General features: G+C 46.4%; 1 protein-coding gene across 1 annotated transcript in view; it reads right to left on the minus strand.

The window, feature by feature from the left end:
• Positions 1–12,682, minus strand: part of ATP1A4 (ATPase Na+/K+ transporting subunit alpha 4) — a 35,541-nt gene that overhangs the window by 12,742 nt on the left and 10,117 nt on the right. Inside the window, exons 7-14 of the mRNA XM_030824127.1 lie at positions 10,201–10,469; positions 7,883–8,081; positions 7,532–7,641; positions 7,193–7,327; positions 3,177–3,366; positions 2,862–3,034; positions 859–995; positions 315–465 (exon numbers count right to left, since the gene is read on the minus strand). Of these exons, the coding sequence (XP_030679987.1) occupies positions 315–465; positions 859–995; positions 2,862–3,034; positions 3,177–3,366; positions 7,193–7,327; positions 7,532–7,641; positions 7,883–8,081; positions 10,201–10,469 (1,364 nt within the window). The remainder of the gene's footprint in view (positions 1–314; positions 466–858; positions 996–2,861; positions 3,035–3,176; positions 3,367–7,192; positions 7,328–7,531; positions 7,642–7,882; positions 8,082–10,200; positions 10,470–12,682) is intronic.

The following is a 12,682-nucleotide window of genomic DNA, read 5'->3' on the forward strand; positions in this document are numbered from 1 at the left end:
GGAAGTCCAGACAGAGGGAGTGAAAAATTTATTGCATCAAATCCAGAACTAGTCCTAAAGATCAGTACGCTTTCTGCATCCCTGGTTTCCTGATGTAATCATGCTTGATCTAGGGCTCCTGTCCTTCTCCCACTCCTCCTGAGATATTTAAACTTTCAGGGAGCCCCCAAACTGAAGGCCACCATGGAGGTTCCAGATGGGGTACTCTCTGGAGTCTCCTCTAGCCCAGCCCACATGTTCCTCTGCTTGGTTTGGAACGGGGCTAAGCCACAGGAGTTCTGCCAGTTTCCTTGGGGATCCTTTTCCTTCCTTACCAGCCTCTGACATCCCTCGACAATGATGAGCTTCTGCTGAGGGGAGGTCCGAGCAAACACGATCTCAGGGTGGTTCTGGAGGATCTGATCAAGCTGCTTGGACTGTACGTCCTTTAATTCTGCACCATGCACCACAATGGCTTTGGCAGCACTGAGGGAAAATAATTTCAAAAGGCTAGTTTTGAGTGTTGAGAATTCACCAGGGATCTTGGCGCCAATCTCGACTATAGCTTCATTGCTTCTTCTTTCAACCTAGTCTCCTCACTTGTCCCCAGCCCTATATTGTCCCCAAATTGACACATCCTATTCCCTCCCCACGCTTTTGCCAACCACTCGTTTCTTTACCTCTTTCTTCATCTTGCTTCCTTTGAAAACCCACTGACATATTCACTTTATTTTCCTATTATGTTTTACTTTGTAGTGTAAACCCCACACATCCTACCTATTGAAGGAGACTCCAAGAACTTTAGTAAAGTGACATCTGGGTGGGGCAGGCTGGGGATGGAGGGAACATGGCAGATCTTGAGTTCTTTAGTGATCTCACCTGGCATCAACCTTGCTGATAGGGATCTTAAGCCGGGCAGCAACTTCCTCTGCTGTCTCAGTGCCTTCTGAGATGATACCCACACCCTTGGCAATGGCCTTAGCTGTAATGGGATGATCTCCTGTTACCATGATCACCTGGGTTGGGAAGGGGAGGGAAAAGGAGCAGAATCATCTTCAGAGCCTGGATGCTTCATTTTTCTCCTCTAAGAACTCACAGACCCTTTTGAAAAACGGTCTCTTTTCTGTTGAAAAAAACTGCTTTTTTCAACAAGGGTTTTAGTCGCTCATTCCCAAGAACTTGTGGTGTAGACCAAAAACCATGCTACTGTGATTTCAACCCTTGGGAGTGGGTCAAGACCATGAGACCATAAAACAGGACAATTTGGGTCCTAGATTTACCAGGAATAAGCCAGAGATTTGACTATATTCAGAATTTCATTTAATTGCTCCAGAAGCTATTCTGCTTCCTTAAGTGCAAAGACAGAAACACCTACACATAGAACAAGTGGTAATAAAGGAATGTCTGGAATAATCCATCTGCCTAGCAAAATTTCATCTAAGGCCCAGTGCATTGAAATTCTCACTCTACCTGTCTTCTTTCTGTGGCCTCACCCTAAGCCTTGGTTTCAGCTTAGTTTTGGATACCTGGTACCTAGTCCTGTCCCATTTCTACCCAAAGATGAATACCCAGGCCGCGTGCTTTCACAGCATTCCGTTCCTGCCATATTTCAGCACTTGCCACACTTCTCTGTATGGTGATTGCCTGTTTATCCACTGGACTGAGAGCTCTGCAAGGGTGGCTTCCTTGTAAAGTTTCCTGCCCTAGCATAATGCCTAGCACATAGTAAGCCATCAACAAATAATTACAGAATGAAGGAATGGAGGAATGATCACTACCTGGAAACCACTGCCCAGGGTTCCCCAAAGTCCCCTCCCAGCCAAGCACACATGGGCCCCAACTGACACCCCCGGGGACAAACCTGGCCAACCTGGTCCACAAAGAGTCCTAACATTAAAAGCCCAGTTTCCAACCAACAGAGAACACCTAGTTCTCCTTAAATACCTCCAATCTCCCAAGTCTAGGAGCCAGAATATACAGGTAATCCAGAATGTAAGGTATGAGCAGGGAAGGTGTCTATATCTAAGCTGTAAAGATGTATATGATGAGTCTTAGGATTTGACCTGGGAAACATGGGACACAGAGCATCTCAGAATATGAAGAATCCTATTGCTGCCATCCCATGAAGTTCAAGGCCCACCCTGACCAAAGAGGATTTTCTACCTCTGGGTTTGTTCTGAAGCTGAACTTTCACTCTTGCTCTGACCGATTTTTGGTTTCCAGTTTTTATACCTCTTAGGGCAGCTGCTCACACCCATTGAAGATCCTTCAGCTCTCAATCTCTCATTCTCACTATTGCCTGGTCCAGAGCCCCAGCCCTCCTAGCCTCACCCTTTTACACTCATTTCGGCAGCACATTTTACACAAGGTCTTCTGGCACTTTGCTATTCCTAGTGTGGTCTGCAGACCAGCAGCAACAGCATTGCCTGGGGGCTCGTTAAAAATGCAGTCTCTCAGGTTTCCCTGGACCTTCTGAAGCCAGATCTGCATTTCAAAACAATCCCTGAGGGATCTGCATGCACGTTGGTCTGAGAAGCACTGGGCTGGACACTGGTTCTCAAACTTCTCTGCTCATTGGAATCTCCAGGAAAGTTTTTAAAAATACTGTTGCCAGGATCCTATCCTGAGAGTTTCTAATTAAATCGGTCTGGGGTGTGTCCTAGACATCCGATTTTAAAGCCTCCCTGGTGATTCTAATGTTCAATGCAAGTAGAATTCTAACTAGAGAGGAAACTTACTATTAAGTAAAAATCATAAGCCCAAGGAAACATAAATCGGCTCAATTAAACTAAGATTATTAAGCATCTACTCTGCTCAAGGCCTTCTAGTAGATGCTTCAACTTGTGACAGGTGAGGGGCTCCTGGGCTGGGCAAGTATTTACCTTAATTCCTGCGCTGCGACACTTGCTCACAGCATCAGGCACTGCAGCTCGGGGAGGGTCAATCATGGATATGAGGCCCACAAAACAAAGGTTGTCCATGGGGAAATTTATTTCATCTGTATTAAATGGGAATCCCTTGGAGAAGCTACTAGGCAGATTCAAGAAGCAGAAGCCTGGAGAGACAGAGGGAGGGACCAGTAGTCATCCAGCACTCTACATTCCTATCTGCTTACCCCAACATCCTTGATTTCTCACCCCATGGATAATAACCATTTTGATGCCATTCTTTTAAAAACTTCTCTCAAAGCTCCTCACCTAGCACCCGTTCCCCCAGACCTCCCAGTTCTAAATAGGCATTTTGGAAGGCTTCCTTCATTTCATCGTTCATTGAGTACTCCTGCCCATTCAGAAGAAAAGTAGAACAAAACTCCAAGATCCTCTCCGGAGCACCCTTCATCATCAGTACGTGGGTCTGGGAGCTGTCCTCCCGAAGGTGGATGGACATCTAGGGAGAGCAGAGGCAGCACTGATGGGACAGGAGGAGAGACCAAGGATCAGGGGCAAAAAGAAGGGGAAGGTTTCAAAGGTAAAAAGACAGACAATGTGTTTCATACCCCCATTTCTTTTGTTCCCTCCCCTCCCCAGTCACATCTCGCCCCACGTTGAGCCCAGCCCCTCCTCCTTTTTCCAGGAAACTGCAGCCTAGTATTATTTGCACAGGAATCTCTATTATCTTCTCAGCCAGAAGCTCCCTGGGGGCAGAACCAATACTCTCACTTTCCCCCTGCATCCTTGCCAACTGGATGGCGAGAGAGCAGAAAGAGTGGGGCTGGCAAAGAAAGACAGCAGAGTAGACAGGAAAGAAAAAGAGTCTGAAGGCCAGGTGTAGTGGCTCATGCCTGTAATCCCAGCACTTTGGGAGGCCGAGGCGGGTGGATTGCTTGAGGTCAGGAGTTCAAGACTAGCCTGGCCAGTATGGCAAAACCCCGTCTCTACTAAAAATACAAAAATTAGCTGGGCATGGTGGCATGTGCCTGTAATCCCAGCCACTTGGGAGGCTGAGGCAGGAGAATCGCTGGAACCCTGGAAGCAGAGGTTGTAGTGAGCCAAGATTGCGCTATTGCACTCCAGCCTGGGTGACAGAGCCAGACTCCATCTCAAAAAAAAAAAAAAAAAAAAAGAGTCTGAAGACCTGTGTTCTGGGGCCAGCAAGAATGCATTACGACCTCAGCTCAGTCCATTTAACCTTGCAAAATCTTAGTTCCTTCGACAAAACATAAAAGCCTCTGCCTTGCCTCCTTCATGGGGTTTTTTGTTGTGTTTTGTTTCTGTTTTCGAAGATGGAGTCTCACTCTGTCGCCCAGGCTGGAGTGCAGTGGTGTGATCTCAGCTCACTGCAACCTCTGCCTCTGGGTTCAAGTGATTCTCCTGCTTCAGCCTCCCGAGTAGCTGGGATTACAGGCACCGCCACTATGCTGGGCTGATTTTTTGCATTTTTAGCAGACACGGGGGTTTCACCATGTTGGTCGGGCTGGTCTTGAACTCCTGACCTCAGGTGATCTACCCACCTTGGCCTCCGAAACTGCTGGGATTACAGGCACCGCCAACTATACCTGGCTGATTTTTTGCACTTTTAGCAGAGACGGGGGTTTCACCATGTTGGTCAGGCTGGTCTTGAATTCCTGACCTCAGGTGATCTGCCCACCTTGGCCTCCCAAACTGCTGGGATTACAGGCATGAGCCACCACACCTGGCCCTTCATTGGGTTTTTATAAGAGATAGTGTAGAAAATACTTTGAAAACTGTGAAGTACAATCCAAAAATAAGTTCGTCATTCCAGTCCCTGGGGCTCTGTCTCCTAAAAGCGTGAGAAGTCTCCTGAGAGGGGCTAGCTAGTGTGGCTGTGGTGGGGGAGGGAAAGGGCACATTCATGAAATGAACCCGAGGGGACAACCCGCAGCAAGGAGAGAGAAATGTGGGTTTTGCATTTCCTCTTGATCTCTGATGTATGAAAAGGAGCTCTCCGTGGGGTTCCTCTTGTGATGGACAGGAAATGCCTGCTAGGTAGCCTGTTGAGAACAAAATCGATGCATTGAAAGGAACAGCGGGAGTGCAGAGGAGGCCAGACTGTACTGCCCACAGGGTAAGCAGGGTGGGAAACCAGTGCACAAAACGTGGTTACAACTGTTCTGTTCGTTTGTTCAGTTACATTCAAAATATGCTTAAGCAATTAAGAGGAAGAACCGTAACTCACTTAAGCAGAAAGCTGGAAAAGGTTTAAAGAGCTCAGTTTTCTAAGCGTTCAGTAAAATGTGTTGAATAAGTGAAGGGCCCAGGAGGTGATGGCAAGACCTACTAGTAATCTGGTCACGGAAGAAAATCACATCTTGATAGAAAATTACAAATAAAAGAGACGGAGGGAGAAGTTTGGAAATGCTGGAACAGAGCATCTTCTTCGTTTCATTTTTATCTCAGAGGGAAACAGACCAAGCTCTGCAAACCGCCAGCAGTCTGAGATGTCTCTTGCAAAGACTGGAGTCTCCACCTTTAGGGCAAGCTAAGGAAGGCAGCAAACTGAGGGCCTCCCAGAGCAAGTGCCTGCCAGAGCTTGGTGGCCAGCAGCACAGCCTGTCACACTCGGTGAACCACTGAGGACAAGTCTGCCATTTGAGCCGCATGTTCAGTAGCTCAGAAGAAGCACCAGCATAGTCATTTGAGAGAAAGTCACTATTTGTTGGATGCCCCAACAAATGTTGTGAATGTGTTTTGCTTTTATTTTGAGTCACATGGAGGGAGAGGTACCTAATTCTTTCCAGTTAAAGGCTATGCTGCCGTCAAAGGCCCTGCCAAGCCACAGAATTCCTGTCTGACTAGTGAGGCCACTAAACATCAGAAAAAAATGGGAATAAGTTTGCCATTTGGGCCTAAGAGACCTATTTTATTACATTGACTAAAAACCAGTTGAGACAAAAAAGGATAGATCTATTTAACCCTTACTTGCTCAGTTTTCAGTGTAAAACTATGAGTAATTCAGTTTAAAAAAATTTATATAGAGGCCAGGCACGGTTGCTCACGCCTGTAATCCTAGCACTTTGGGAAGCTGAGGCGGGTGGATCACCTGAGGTCAGGAGTTCGAGACCAGCATAGCCAACATGGTAAAATCCCCTCTCTACTAAAAATACAAAAAATTAGCCGGGCGCGGTGGCACATGCCTGTAATCCCAGCTACTCGGGAGGCTGAGACAGGAGAATCCCTTGAACCCGGGAGGTGGAGGTTGCAGTGAGCCAAGATCGCGCCATTATACTCCAGCCTGCACAACAAGAGCAAAACTCCATCTCAAAAAAAAAAAAAAAAAAAAAAAAAAAGATACCAGCAGACTTGGGAGTCTCATTGTCATTTTCTCTGAGACATTTTACCCACACCTGAATGTCTGGCCTTTTCAGTAATGCATGGAGTTGAAGAATCTACTTCCCTGAGCAAATCATGATTGCCCCGTGGAACTCAGCTCACTCCTGGCAAAGCTCCAGTTCTGATAATGCCACTGTTCCTGCATCCTACCATAACCCTCTCTTCAGTCTGCCCAGATTCTACTTTGGAGAGAAATACTCTCTTTCCTGTCCCTTCACAGTCCCTCACTCAGCGTTTCCCCTGCTCTTGTCCACTCCTCCCCGGAGAGTGGACCAAAATGTTCCTGGGAAATGAAAAACTTCACGAACACGAACACATGTAATTAGTTAAGGTTACATAGAAGTAGGGGAGGCCCTAATCTAATATGACTTGCGTCCTTATCAGAAAAGAAGATACAAGACACACAGGGGAGAGGGTCATGTGCCAATGGAGGCAGAGACCCCTGATCGCCTACCCGCTGGCAGCCACTAGAACTGCAAGTCAAGTGTGGGGTGAAAGGAAATACTTGATGGCTAATGAAATAAAATGTCTTGCAAATGCAACCTAATTCTGCAGTGGCAAATCTCCTAGTAGACACAGAGGGGCCTCCTAACAGCTGCATGTGACTCTAACATGACTTTCACCAACCAGCTTCTGCTATCTACAGACATTTCAGAGAGGATTTTATGACTCACTTTTTCCCAAGTGGCACAGCTCAGAGCTCTGCGTAGGACTGACTGATGCCTCTTCCTTTATCACCTGTTTCGCCTCTCTTTACCTGTTTGTCACGTTCTCTTGATGTGAGTCTTCTGTTAATTGGGATGCAGGTTCTACTGAGCTCCTCTGCTGCTCAGAGGTGAAGTTGAAGGCAGAGGCAAAGCTCCCCTTGCCCCAGTGATGAGCCCATCCCCACCACCATTCTCCTACCTTTGTGGGTTCTGTACCTGGTACTTGTTGGTAGAATTGAAGGGAATCTCTGCCACCTTGGGGTTTTTCTCTCTCATCTCTGCCACAGAGCTGTAAGACTGCTCGATGAACTTGAGGAGGGCTGACTCGGAAGCATCACCTGTTGTGGCCCTCTGCCAGGATGGGGTTTGTACAGTAAGCCCCAGGGGCATGAGGCATACCTGGGCATGAGGCATACCTGTGGCAACGTGGAGAGGGGACAAATGGGGAGGGCGGGTACCTGGGGGGAAATTACTGAGCTCCAGGAGAGGATTTTTTGGGAGAGGGCGGGTTACACCCTGGACACTGAGGTACCCTCTTCCCCTTGGGCCTGACACCTTAGCAATGGGCAGGATCTCCTGATTAGCCTTAAAGTCAGCCCGGTTGCAGAGGCCAGCGATTTGGGCCAGGATAAACCAGGTATCAGAGGTCTTGGTAAATGTTTTTCCTAGGGAGAAAGAAAAGAAGAATTGTGAGCAGGGAATGAGAATTTTAAGCAAGTGGTTATTCACATCCTCTTTGGCACCCAGATACTTCACAGGAGCAGCATTTCTTTTCCTTCACACCTCCCTCTTCTCCACTCCACTTTCAGGCTCCCTCCTCTCTGTCTGGACTCACCATTCTCTCTCAGCTCACTCATCACATCCCCCAAATCCCTCCACTCTTGTTCCACCAATACCACTAGTCACCAGTCTGTTCTTCGGTGATGTCGGCCTCATACACGGTCTTATCGAACCACACGTGGGCGACGGTCATGCGGTTCTGGGTGAGGGTGCCCGTCTTGTCTGAGCAGATGGTGGACGTGGAGCCCAGCGTCTCCACCGCCTCCAGGTTCTTCACCAGGCAGTTCTTCCGCGCCATGCGCTTGGCTGTGAGGGTCAGGCACACCTAAAGCCAAGAAGAGAGGAGAGAATACACACCGGAGATGGAATACTCACACCATTTTGCATTGTGGACATTTGATCATTTTTAATGCTATTTTAATTTTTTGTGCTTATTTCCCTTTTGTTCCCACCTACTCTTTAAACATTTCATTTCTGGCTGTGGTAAAGGAAATTAGGAAAGTGATTGTGGTTTGTGCTTTATGGTAAGAGTTTCAAAAAAGAGTGTATTTAAAAAAAATGTCTTTTTCTGTTTTTGTTTTTGAGACAGAGTCTCACTCTGTGTTACCCAGACTGGAGTGCAGAGTATGATCTTGGCTAACTGCAACCTCCATCTCCCAGGTTAAAGCAATTCTTCTGCCTCAGGCTCCCGAGTAGCTGGGACTACAGGATGCATCACCATGCTCAGCTAATTTTTGTATTTTTAGTAGAGACAGGGTTTCACCATGTTGTCCAGGCTGGTCTCGAACTCCTGGGCTCAAGTGATCTGCGTGCCTTGGCCTCCCAAAGTGCTGGGATTATAGATGCGAGTCACTGTGCCTGGCCAAAAAAAAGTGCATTTCTTTGCCAGGGTATCATAGACAGGGATCCTCTTTATTCCCCCCTGGAATATTCTGCTCCCTCAGGATCTTTGCATCTTTTCTATTCAGCAATCTCTTTTTCATTCAAGTTTAGGCCACACCTCTTTAAGTCCAATCTTTCCAGGGACCACACAGATAGCTAATCTTTTATGGTGGTATAAGATGCTAGATGTGGAGAGGGTGTTGGACCAATAGTTTTTTTTTTTTCAAGAGAGAGTCTCATTCTGTCGCCCAGGCTGGAGTGCAGTGGTGTGATCTCGGCTGACTGGAAACTCCGCGTCCCGGGTTCAAGCCATTCTCCTGCCTTATCCTCCCGAGTAGCTGGGACTACAGGCGCCAGCCACCATGCCGGGCTAATTTTTTTTTGTATTTTTAGTAGAGACGGGGTTTCACTGTGTTAGCCAGGATGGTCTCGATCTCCTGACCTCGTGATCCGCCCACCTCGGCCTCCCAAAGTGCTGGGATTATAGGCGTGAGCCACCGCGCCCGGCGGACCAATAGTTTAAACAAAGAATGTGGAGGAGATAACAATAATATCACAGCATTGAAAAGGACTTGAAAAATCATTTAAACCAAAAGACTTTTGTTGGTCGTGAAGGCAACGTAAGTCAAGTGTGAGGCAAGATTGTTTTAAAAGCTAATGAATTCTTAGGCTGTGGTTATGTAAGTATGGACTTCTAATAGTAGGATTAGGGGTTATAATTTATTTACATAATATCACTAGTCTCTACACCTTTGTGCTAGTCCAAACACACCCCAAGTATTATTGTCATTTCTCTTTTAAGAATATTGACAAACTAGAGCATACCCTCAATAGGTGATCATCAAGACAGGTGGCCTACAGACCATGTCATAGGAAGAATGGCTAAGGGAAGAGGGGTTATTTCACCTGCTACCACAAGAGTTTGAGGGGATATAATGGCTACCATCAAAAATCTAAAGGGCTAGTCTGTAAAAGAGAAAGAATTGACTTATTTTGTGTTTCTTCAGCTGGGAAACTTAGGACAAACAGGGATTTATAGTTCTGCTTAACACAATGAAATTTAAACAGAGCAAGTCAACAATGAAATGAATTGAGACAGAAAGGGGTGGGCTTCCCAATTAATAGAAATAATAACCACCTCTCATGGGTTTTACAGAGGATATTCAGCATTGGTTGAAAGGTTGAATTTATATGATCTTTGAAGTCCTTTCCTGTAAGATTCTATAATTCCAAATTAATCTTCTTCCATAAACTGATGAATAAATTGAAGTCTGGAGATGTTAAGTGAGTTAGCCAATACTAGAACTCACTCTCAGTGACTGATAATCCAATGCATTTTCCATTGAAACTTGCTTCCTCTCTCATTGAGGAAAGAGAAGGCACCAAAATATATGGGCAGAAGGAATCAGTATAATATTGAGAGCTAAATTATTCCTGATACCTATGTATATATCAGGAAGACTCTGCACTTGAAAGGTTCAACAACAAAAGAGATGCTAGTGATCCCTTTTCCCTGGGGTGGTTTATCTGCCCTGAGGCCATTTTCCACCCTGTCTACTCACAGTGACGGTGGCCAACAGCCCCTCAGGCACATTGGCCACAATGATGCCAATGAGAAAAATGATAGCCTCCAGCCAGCCATAGCCCAAGAGAAGTGAGAGCACAAAAAAAGTGACACCAAGGAAGACGGCCACCACAGTGATCAGATGGATGAAGTGTTCGATCTCAGCAGCGATAGGTGTCTGGCCAACCGCCAGGCCTGATGTCAGGGAGGCAATTCTGCCCATCACCGTGGAGTCTCCTGTAGCAATCACAATACCCCGGGCGGTTCCTGTGGATGAAGCAGGAGAGGGCAATGTGATGTTCTGACATGATAAGAAGTATAGATATTGGTCTCTGCCCCTACTTCCTGACATAGAACTTCTAAAACCCTTAAAGATAGGGGTGCTAGGAGAATCTTTTGTTCTAATATTTGGTCTTTGACCCAGTTCTGGACACAGAGCTCCTGACACCTTTGTAATTTCTTGAGTGGTAGGAGTGTCTGACACAGAACTTTTAAATGCCTTGGAGTTTCCTGGGTGATAGGAGTATCTTTGTTCTAATGAGATGACTCTTGGTGGGTTCCTGGATAGCCACAGGATGGGGCTGGTGGCCAGGGCAGATAACCATGTGATTAGAGAGTTGGAACTTGCAGTTCATGGACTGACCTCTTTGGGGGGGAGGAGGGATGAAGGTTGAGTTGATCACCAATGGCCAGTAATGTAATCGATTATACCTATGTAATGAAATCTCCATTAAAAACCTCAAAGGACTGGGTTTGGAAAGTGTCTACGTGTATAGCCATGTGGAGGGTTACTGGAGGGCAGCCTGGACAGGAGAGGGCACGGACGCTCCTCCATGCTCCTTCCCATGTGCCTTGTCCTATGCGTCTCTTCCATATGACTGTTCATCTGTATCCTTGTAATATCCTTTATAATAATGGGTAAACCTAAGAAAGGTGTTTCCCTGAGTTCTCTGTAAGCCATCCTAGCAAATTAATCAAACCTGAGGAGGGAGTTGTGGGAACCCCAATTTATAGCCAGGCCATAACCTAGGACTTGCGATTGGGGTCTAGAGTTAGGGACTGTCTTGTGGGGCTGAGCCCTAACCTGGGGGATCTGATGCTATCTCCAGGTGGATTGTGTCAGAGCTAAATTGAATTATAAGACACCCAATCATCGTCCTTTGGAGAACTGTTTGTTGGTGGGGAGAACTGGTTGTTGGTGGGGAGAACTGTCTACACATGTTGGACACGGAAGTGTTCTGTGTTCAGTGTGAGTGTAGAGAAAAAAAAAAAGCTGTTTCTTTTTTTCCATCAGAGATGGTCACCCAAGACATGCCAAGTCTGAATTGAGGAAGCTGTTTGGTTTGGTTCCTACAAAGAGGAAGCTGTCGATGGTCAAAAACAAAGTGGAGACTTAAGGCCCTCTGAGAGGTCATTATGTTCTGCTCTCCTCATATTTAGTTTATACAAATAAAGGTCTTCTAGTCTGAAAAATCTCTGAAGAGATCTCACAGTTCTATAAAAATACCCAATTTTATTGCCTAATTGCCTTCACTGTCAAGAAGGCCTTTATATACTTAATCTGAGTATCTTCTATTGCTTATATAGTTCCTATCTCGCCCTCAGCAGCTGAGGAGTTTCTGGATCCCAGGAATAGTGGTTACCCTTCTGGTAGAGCCCTGTGTTCCAACATCTCCTTATCCCCTAACCCAGTGGTTCTCAATTGGAGGCAATCCCTACCCACCAACCCCCTTCCCCGGGGACATTTAGCAATGCTTGGAGACATTTTTGGTTGTCACAAGTGGGGTGGAAGAAGGCTGCTACTGGCATGCAGTGGGTAGAGGCCAGCGATGCTGTTAAACATCCTGCCATGCAGAGGACAGCCCTCCTGTCCCGCACAGCAAAGAATATCCAGCCCCAAATGTGAGTGGTTGAGAAATCCTGCTCTAACCTGCGCCCCCTCCCTGCTTTGCTGGCTGGAGCCAGTCTGACCTCTGCTGGGTAGCACGGGCCGTAACAGCTGGGCTTCTGTGCTTATAAGGTCCCTCTCTCCTCTCCACTAGCACTGCCCCAGTCAGAAGGGCAGCTTGGACATCACGTTTGGCTTTACACACACATGATGCAGGCCACTCACCTTGAAATGAGGGGCATGACAAAATTCTTTTCTTAAAGTAATTCTTCCTGCTTTACCATAATGACTGAAATTTCTACCATTAAAATCAGAGCCAGAATCGCTCAGACAGGCAACATATCACTGAAACTGCATTTATTTTAAAAGCAGAAAGACTCAGGGCTGGAAGTTCAGCTTTCTAAATTACTAGCTCTTTTCCTTGGGGCAAGTTACTTAAACGCTGAGAGTCAGGCTTCTTCATCTTTAAAATGGAATGAAAGCACTTACTAAACTGTGAGGACTGAATATTTTTAAGAGTCTAGAAGAAGGTTAGGCACATCACAGGCACTTGAAAATTAGTTTCTTTCTTTGCATCATTTAGATGAACTTA

The sequence above is a fragment of the Nomascus leucogenys genome, chromosome 12, assembly GCF_006542625.1.
Source record: "Nomascus leucogenys isolate Asia chromosome 12, Asia_NLE_v1, whole genome shotgun sequence".
NCBI lineage: Eukaryota > Metazoa > Chordata > Mammalia > Primates > Hylobatidae > Nomascus > Nomascus leucogenys.